At 45.8% G+C, this 9,101-nt stretch overlaps 1 protein-coding gene across 1 annotated transcript; it reads right to left on the bottom strand.

The window, feature by feature from the left end:
• Window positions 1-5,652: 5,652 nt before the first annotated feature.
• On the bottom strand, window positions 5,653-8,560 carry LOC121804006 (pectinesterase-like). The gene is made up of 3 exons (XM_042203564.1): window positions 8,100-8,560; window positions 7,149-7,625; window positions 5,653-6,696 (listed from the first exon to the last, which is right to left on the bottom strand). Exons 1-3 carry the CDS (start codon window positions 8,548-8,550, stop codon window positions 5,993-5,995), a joined length of 1,632 nt encoding a protein of 543 aa, XP_042059498.1. The 5' UTR covers window positions 8,551-8,560; the 3' UTR covers window positions 5,653-5,992.
• Window positions 8,561-9,101: the final 541 nt, after the last annotated feature.

Raw genomic sequence — 9,101 nt, 5'->3', positions numbered from 1 at the left:
ACCCCAGAAACCGAATACCAAAAGCGCATTAATCCACCGGGGCGCGGGAGGGCCTACGCATACGCATCGAGCCGGAAGGCAATTATCATCACCATCGCGTTGTTCCTCGCCTTCTCCGTTATCATGGTGCCTCTGGCGCTATCACTACAGGCAGCGCCGCCGCCTCCAAGAGTTCGAGCTGAGCCCCGGCCCCATACCCCGCCACGTCATGCTGTCCTCGGACGACGAATACGGCCGTGGTAAGATCGCTCCCGGTCTCCGTGTACCCCGCGGACCGGGAGCCCGCGAAGTGCACCTTGTGCCTGTTGGAAATCGTGGAGAATGAAGTGGTGCGGCTGCTGCCCAACTGCCAATGTTAGAATGGAAAGATTTCTCAATATCAATCACGATGATTTGGGAATCAATTTAGAATTATAAGAGATTGATAGCATAATTGTAGGAGAATAGAAACCTTCCTTGTATATCTATGTATCAACCTCTATAAGAGGATATTTTGTACAGTGAATAAAATACAGAAAAAGTATTATCCTCTATGTCCCTAATTCCTCTAAGTACCAATTATCATGGTACCAGAGCAGGATTTCCTGTGACTCAGAGAAATCTCATCATCGTCTATACCTTTCCCGGCCAATTGTAACCAAAACCTGTGAAAAACCAGTGAAAGGATGTCAGAATCCAATGAACACAAAGAGATTGTTACCGACAGAACAGAGACAGATCAGTTTGCAAGGATGTTTGCAAACTTCATGCGCAGCAGTTTTGCCATGACGAACACAGCAGATGCCAACCAGCAACCGAACCCACCACAGGAGATCGTGGTGGACACCAAGCCGTTGGATATCGGCTACAAACTGACCAGCGAGAATTACTCGTTGTGGGTCGTATTGATGGAGAGAGCCATCAGTGGCAGGGGAATGATCTCCCACCTCACCGGGCATCCTTCTCCTCCGTCGAAGACTGATCCAGCCTTTGCACGGTGGCAACAGGCGGACCATTGCGTCTTCACGTGGTTGGTCCAAAATATGGAACCAAAGATAGTAACCCGAATCTCCAAACACGCAACAACCAGGGAAGTGTGGAAGAGTCTAGCCGTGACATACTCCAGCGGCGGGGATAGAATACAAGTCTACGACCTCCGCCGCCGAGCAACCACTCTGAAACAGAAAGGAGAAACGTTAGAGGAGATCTGGACTCAATTACAAGAAATATGGCTAGCAATCGACCAAAAGTCACCAAACCCAATGAAGTATCAGGAGGATGTCGAGATCTACGACAATTGTACACAAGAAGATAGGGTGTATCAATTACTCACTGCCCTAGATGACAAGTATGAAAATACTAAGAGGGAAATACTGAAAAAGGAACCGTTTCCCTCGTTGGATGAAGCATACGCCGAGATAAGGAGGGAGGATGCAAGGATGAGCGTCCTCCAACCAGCCTACAGCGAGGAGAAAAGCACACCGCAGGGAGTCGGTGCCGGTCTCGCCGTGCGAAGTAGACCACCCCAATCTCAGAGAAACGGTGGCGGTGGCGGCGGTAATGGCTGGAATCGACGGACGGACGAAGACAGATCCAAAATGGTGTGCACAGTATGTGGTCGTAAGAAGCACACCAAGGAGACCTGCTTCGAAGTGGTGGGTTTCCCAGAGTGGTGGGAAGCCAAATACGGCCGGCCACCGCCCCAGAACTCGAGCAGAGGAGGACAACCGACGCAGGGGAGAGGCAACGGTCGCGCGGCTGTATCAATAGCTGGAGACGGAGCGCCCGCCGCCACCGGGGGCAACACCGAGGCCGCACCAACCCGGGGCAACAGCGGCGAGCGACGACAGCCTGAGGAGATGAACGGAGGAATCGCGAGTGCCAATTTGGCAAATCGGGCAAGTGAGGAGACGGCGCAGAGAGGTAACAAATTAGGGCTTGATGCATGTTTGCAATCAAGCCCCTCAAGTTTCCAAATACCATGTACTGAACCCCACTGTTTGCCTCCAGATCCCTCAACTTCACAAAACTTGCAAATCGACCCCAATTTTTTCGAAAATAGAAGTAACACCCCTAATTGTCAAAAAAGAGATGATGTCAAATTTATTTCTTGTAAGAATCGTTTTGAAATACTCGAGAAATTATCAACTGCATGTATAGTATCTTCTTGTGAAGAAAAAAATGACAGGTGGATCTTTGATTGTGGGGCAACGGATACAATGACCTATGATGCCTCCGACATCACTGAACCCACAAAACCGGGAAAGGCATACGTTCAAACAGCCAGTGGAGAGGTGTCAAATGTTGAGGGAGCCGGGACAGTGAACATATCATCGACATTAAAATTGTCAAACTGTCTCTATGTCCCGTCTCTATCGCACAAGCTATTGTCGATTAGCCATGTCACCCGAGAACTTAATTGCTCCTTACTGATGCAGCCCAATTTTTGTCTACTGCAGGATATCAGGACGAAGGAGATTATTGGACGTGGCACTGAGAAGGACGGGTTGTACTACGTCGACGAGATAGCTCAAAAAGGAACCGCGTTGCTGACTCACGGTTCTGCAAATCGAGAAGCTTGGTTGTGGCATCGTCGTCTAGGTCATCCTTCTGCAAGTTATTTAAATTTGTTATTTCCCAATTTTTCCAAAAATTTACATTGTGAAACCTGTATCTTGGCCAAAAGCCGTAGACAATCCTATCAGTTAAGTAACACACGGGTTGAGACTTTGTTTTCTCTAGTGCATTCTGATATATGGGGACCCGCACCGGTAGTGGGGGGACAAGGATTTCGATATTTCTTGCTTTTTGTGGATGATTGCACTCGTATGTTATGGGTTTATTTTATGAAGCATAAGTCTGAAGTCGTGTCTCATTTTATACACTTTTGTAAACTTGTGAAAAATTAGTACCAAAAAAATATCCAAATTCTTCGGTCTGACAATGGAGGGGAATTTGTCAACTCGGGTATGAAAGCCTTTTGTAGGGATAATGGGATTCTTCATCAAACCACATGTCCTCACACACCGGAACAGAACGGTGTAGCAGAAAGGAAAAACCGTATCCTCCTCGAAATGACTAGAGCAATGCTCCTTGAATCCCAAACACCAAAACACTTCTGGCCCGAAGCTTTAGCCACCGCAGCCTACCTAATAAACCGTTTGCCTACCCGAACCTTGGGATTTAAAACCCCTCTGGAAGTCCTCTCGACACAGGCTGAGATTCCACAACCTTTGACCCTTAGACCTAGAATCTTTGGAAGCTCCGTTTTTGTCCATATTCCGAAGCACGAACGTACCAAACTTTCGCCGTGCGCTGTAAAATGTATTTTCGTGGGGTATGGGGTAAGTCAAAAGGGGTACCGATGCTATGACCCCAAAACCAAACGAATCCATGTCACAATGAATTGTAATTTCTTGGAGTCAGAATATATTTTCCACCACCTTAGTGGTCAGGGGGAGAGTGATAGGACAGAGGGGGAGAGCAGAAATAGGGACCCACTAAGTTGGTTGCCATTACCAAGCTACCTCGCTGCGGACCCACCCGAGAAGGTTGTCGGGACCACCGAGCAGGTCTTAGTAGAACAATCCAGCCAACTCAGTGTCCCGGATCAAGATCCTCCCCTGATATCCAATGTAAGTGTTCTTCCCGACTCTGATGCTGTTAACTCTGATAACTCATCCGGAACTAGTAACGAGACAGGGGGAGATGAGTCGCAAGAAATCTCCAACAACATCTCCAGTGCAGAGGAGGTCACCGTTGATGAAGATACCGGACGGTACATATTGCCACCACGGGCGAACAGAGGAGTCCCACCAAAAAGGTATTCCCCAGAGAAAATTGGCAGGAATGCACGCTATGCTATAGCAAATAGTGCCACCAGTCACTTGTCGGAGATGGCACGAGCATTTGAAGCTGCACTGTGTGAGGAGGAAGAAATACCGTATTCAGCAGAAGAAGCTATGCGACACAAACACTGGAGAGAAGCCATGCAAAAGGAAATGGATGCCCTAGCTCGAAATCAGACATGGGATAAGAGCAAGCTACCAGAGGGAGTAAGACCAATTGGCTGCAGATGGGTGTTCACAATTAAGAGGAAACCAGACGGATCCATTGAAAGGTACAAAGCACGGCTGGTAGCAAAGGGGTACACTCAGACATATGGGGTGGACTATTCAGAGACCTTTTCGCCAGTCGCAAAGATGAACACAATTAGAGTTCTTCTTTCAATTGCAGCCAATCAAGACTGGCCTCTCTACCAGTTCGACGTCACGAACGCCTTTCTGCATGGAGAGTTGAAGAAGAGGGTATATATGGAAGCACCGCCGGGCTTCACACAAGGATTCAAAAAGGGAGAAGTCTGCCATCTGAAGAAGACCTTGTATGGACTGAAACAATCACCAAGGGTATGGTTTGGAAGGTTCACTGATGCTATGATTTCTTATGGATTCCACCAGAGTCACTCGGACCATACGTTGTTCATCAAAAAGCAAGAAGGGAAGGTAACCTGTTTAATCATTTACGTAGATGATATGATTATTACTGGTAATGATGCAGAGGAAATCAAGAAGTTGAGAGATAGTTTGTTTGAAGAATTCGAGATGAAAGATCTGGGCGACCTCAAATACTTCTTAGGGATCGAGGTGTTGAGATCCAAAGGGGGGATTTTCTTGAGGCAGAAGAAATATATTCTCGACATCCTTGTTGAAACTGGGCTATTAGATTGCAAGCCTCCTGACACGCCAATCGGGGTAAATGATGGACTGAGGATCGTAGAAGGTGCTGAACGGGCAGATCGTGACAGGTATCAGCGTTTAGTTGGGAAACTCATCTATCTCTCCCATACTAGGCCAGATATCGCCTACGCAGTCGGAGTTGTGAGTCAGTTCATGCACTCGCCACAAACTGATCATATGGAAGCCGCGTTGAGAATTGTGAAGTACTTGAAAGGAACCGTTGGTCATGGAGTATTGTTCAAAAAGGAAGGACATCTAGAGATAAGTGGGTACACAGATGCGGACTGGGCTGGCAACCCAGTAGATAGGCGGTCCACCTCCGGCTATTTCACCTTCGTTGGAGGAAATTTGGTAACATGGAGGAGCAAAAAACAGAAGGTAGTAGCACTATCTAGTGCGGAGGCGGAGTTCAGAGGAATCAAGAGTGGGTTGACGGAATTACTATGGCTAAGAAGGTTGATGACAGAAATTGGCTTTCAATCTCAGAAAAGCCAACTGTATTGTGACAACAAGGCGGCAATAAGCATTGCTGAGAATCCGGTGCAGCACGACAGAACCAAACACGTGGAAGTCGACAGACACTTCATCAAGGAGAAAATCGAGAAAGGAATCGTGGAGTTTCCATTTGTAAGGTCAGAAGATCAGTTGGCGGACATTCTCACCAAAGCAGTCAGTTCTAGGAGTTTTGAAGATGCGTTGGGCAAGCTAAGTATTGGTGACCCCACTACTAAGCTTGAGGGGGAGTGTTAGAATGGAAAGATTTCTCAATATCAATCACGATGATTTGGGAATCAATTTTGAATTATAAGAGATTGATAGCATAATTGTAGGAGAATAGAAACCTTCCTTGTATATCTATGTATCAACCTCTATAAGAGGATATTTTGTACAGTGAATAAAATACAGAAAAAGTATTATCCTCTATGTCCCTAATTCCTCTAAGTACCAATTATCAGCCAACACTGCTTTCATATGGACTGCGTCGACAAGTGGTTCCTGTCGCACTCCACCTGCCCGCTCTGCCACTCGCCGGTGGACGCCTCGGCGCAGAAGGATTTGGAGAGTGGCATCGTTTAGGAACATTAATATTTTTGTTCTTTTATTTGTGAAAAATACACATTAATAAATTTCTACATTTTAAAAACTTCATATCATCAAAACCTATACATCAATCGTACAGGTGACATACTAATTCTTAATAATTGTAATATAAGATAAAAAGTCCTAATTGAATATCATAGCCTAGTTTTACATGTCTCACTTGTTAATTAGTATATTCATTTAGGGTTGACCATTCCTCCAACATAAGGAATTGCGGTGTTCTTAACCCAGCTGTCGTCGCCGTCGTAGACCTTCGCCGGAGTGAATTTATCTGCAAGATCCGGCGTCATCTTCTGAATGCCCTTCCACGTCACCCTTTTCGCGGTGGCGGCGCCTTTGCCGCGGTTCTTGTACTCGCCGTAGTAGAGCGTGTCGAGGCCGAACGTCCCCATCCACGGCGTCCACCCCTCGGGCGATATGAAGCCGTCGATGTTCGACTCCATCACGATCGTCCTCGAGAACGCCTTCATGGGCCGGCCCAGGTACGCCTTGGCCGCGGGCTTCACGGCGAAGAATTCCTTCTCCACCGTGATGCTGCAGTTCTGGAGCACGGTCACGCCCACGGCCCGGCTGTCGTTGCGGGCCTGGGCGGTCACCGTGCAATCCTGGTTGGGGAGCGGCTGCTTTACCGCGACGACGCAGTTTTGGAAGACGGCCTCGGCGTCTCCCCAGATGATGTCCATGGTGCCCGAGATGTGGCAGTCGCGGTAGAATTGGCGGTAGATGTGGGCGTAGAGGGTGCTCTGGTGGCCGCTCATCTCTACGTTGTAGAACACCGCCTTATCCCCGGAGACTCGCACTGCTATCGCCTGGCGCCCCGAGGCTCCGGCCGAGTTCTCGATCTTGATGTCCTTTGCCATAAAGTCATCACCATCAACGGCTACAACACCACACGTCTTAATTAGATTTTAAATAACGAAATTTGATTATGATCAATCTTATATCATTTTAAAATAGAGTCCAACAAAGTTTGTTCCAATTTGACCCAACACGGGTTTTAAAAAATTGTTTGACTGTATTAAATGGAGGTATGTAGTGGAATAAGAGTCCCACGTTGAGGAGATTGATGTGTGTATTTAATATCTGTTTTTGGAAAGATTTTAATTGAGACAAACTTTGTGGGACGGACGAAAATGGTAAAATGGGGCAAACCTTGTGGAGACGGAGGGAGTATTATTTAAATAAAATAATGTGACTATGAGTATTAACAAAAAAAAATCTTTGTTAATATTTTGTTTGAAAATTTTATAAGATTGATAGAAATATAGTACTAAATTCTAGTATTATTTAGATTAATAGAAGATTAAACACAATTTTGTAGGAAAAGCTTACCTAGAGTTGCAGTTTGGAAGGTAGGGATGCCCGACACGAAGCTTTGGCTACCGGAGATGACGGTCTTGGTGGGGCCTTCTCCGACGAGGACGACGTTGTTGGCGCCACCGGGGACCGTGACAACCTCCTTGTAAACACCGGCCTTGATTTGGATAATGAACAACTTGGTACTATTAATGGGCGCGGCGGCGATGGCTGCCCCGATCGTCTTGTATTTCCCGCTGCCGTCAAGTGTCACCACCGCATTCGGCGTGAACTTCCCCGGAGCGGCGCCGAGGAGGCTTCTCTTATGTGGATCCACGAAATCCGGGATTCCGGCGTTGACTTTCTGCCGGAGGACCCTCTTCGAGCCGCTGAACAGTTTTCCAAGATCAAGCGCCTCGAAAAGCTTTGCCACGCCATCGACTATCGCGAGGCCGTTGCTGAGCAGCTCGCCGGAGGTTTTGAGCAGTTCTTTTATCTTCTCGCCAGTCTCCCCTACCAACACATAATATACATTTAGGCATCGTTCGGTTTGCAAAAGTATATCGAATATATATTGTGTTTAGTTCATAAGATTGAATCCCACTAATTAATCCTAAGTCTTGTGATAATTAGTCATAGCCGCGCCTCCAACTAATTAAAGATGAATATTCAATCATGATATTAGTAAGTCATGACATTGAACGATACTTTAGGAATAGGGTTAGGGTTTTGGTTTTTGCTCTAGAAAACAAGTTATAGAAAAATTAAAAACAGTACTGCCTCTGTCCGACAATAAATGTTCTATTTTTATATGGTATTATATTCATTATTAATTTTATAATAAAATATGATTGAAATGAGTTAATGGACTGAATGATGCACTTTGCTAAAAAGAGTACAAGTGAAATACTTAAAGACATTTAATGGCAGATAGTAAAAAAGGAAAAAAAAATGAGACATTTAATGGCAAACAATAAGAGTAATTACCGGTAGTGTTCTCGAAAGCGTCGATGCAGGTATCCTTGCAGGTGACACCGGCGCTGAGCCAGACCTTGACGTCGTCGACATAGCCGTCAACGTCGCTGACCTCGAATTTGTCGACCTTGGCCATCGATCTTTTGATATTGTCAACGGTGGTGTTGAGGACCTGCTCGCAGACGACCAGCGCCCCCTTGGTCCGCTGGTCGGTGGAGGCGTCTTGGTACGTCTTCGACGTGGTGATGGCGGTCCGGAGGTTCTCGACGGTGGTGTTGAACGACGAGAGAAGAAGCCCCTTGGGTTCGCTGCTCTGGGCCTCGGAGAGGGTCTTCTTGCAGGTTTCTTTGAACTCGGCGTTCGCGCACATCGTGTCCACCTCGGCGCCCGGGGCGGCCCCGGCGGAGATCATGCACGCCGCAAGGAGGAAGGTCTTCAGGATTGCCTTATTCATATCGCCCATTTTGGCAACTAATTTTCTACACTTTTTATTTATTTATTTTGGGAATGTGGAAAATATGGAGTTTATATAATTTAGGAGATGCAACGTTTGTGGTAGTGATTATAGATGTGTTGAGAGTCTAAATATGGATAGATACTTGGAAATTGTGGGGTGGAGAGATCTGGTCTCTTGCATGCAAAATTGGTGGACGTGGTATGAAATTTTTTTATTGCATATTTGAATGTACTCGTATATGATTGTACTAGTTTTAGATGTATGGAATATTACTATTTATATGACTGTTTGAATATATGGCATCGTTTAACTTATTTGTCTAATATGATTATCCTATTTTCACATAAGATCTAATTTTACAAAAATATTTCGTTGTAGGATAGTTACGAAAAAAATCTAAATTTCATTGTTTTTTCAGGAGTGATTGTAAAAATTGTCAAACAGACTAGATTTGAATCGGATCTTCGTTATTTTTTTTCTGATAATTTTTCCTTATACACACATGGAATCTGATAATTTTCCCTTATACACACATGGAATGGTGTAATGAGAAGCTG

This window comes from Salvia splendens, chromosome 1 (assembly GCF_004379255.2).
Source record: "Salvia splendens isolate huo1 chromosome 1, SspV2, whole genome shotgun sequence".
NCBI classification, from domain to species: domain Eukaryota; kingdom Viridiplantae; phylum Streptophyta; class Magnoliopsida; order Lamiales; family Lamiaceae; genus Salvia; species Salvia splendens.
This window is presented reverse-complemented; position numbering and strand designations above follow the sequence as displayed.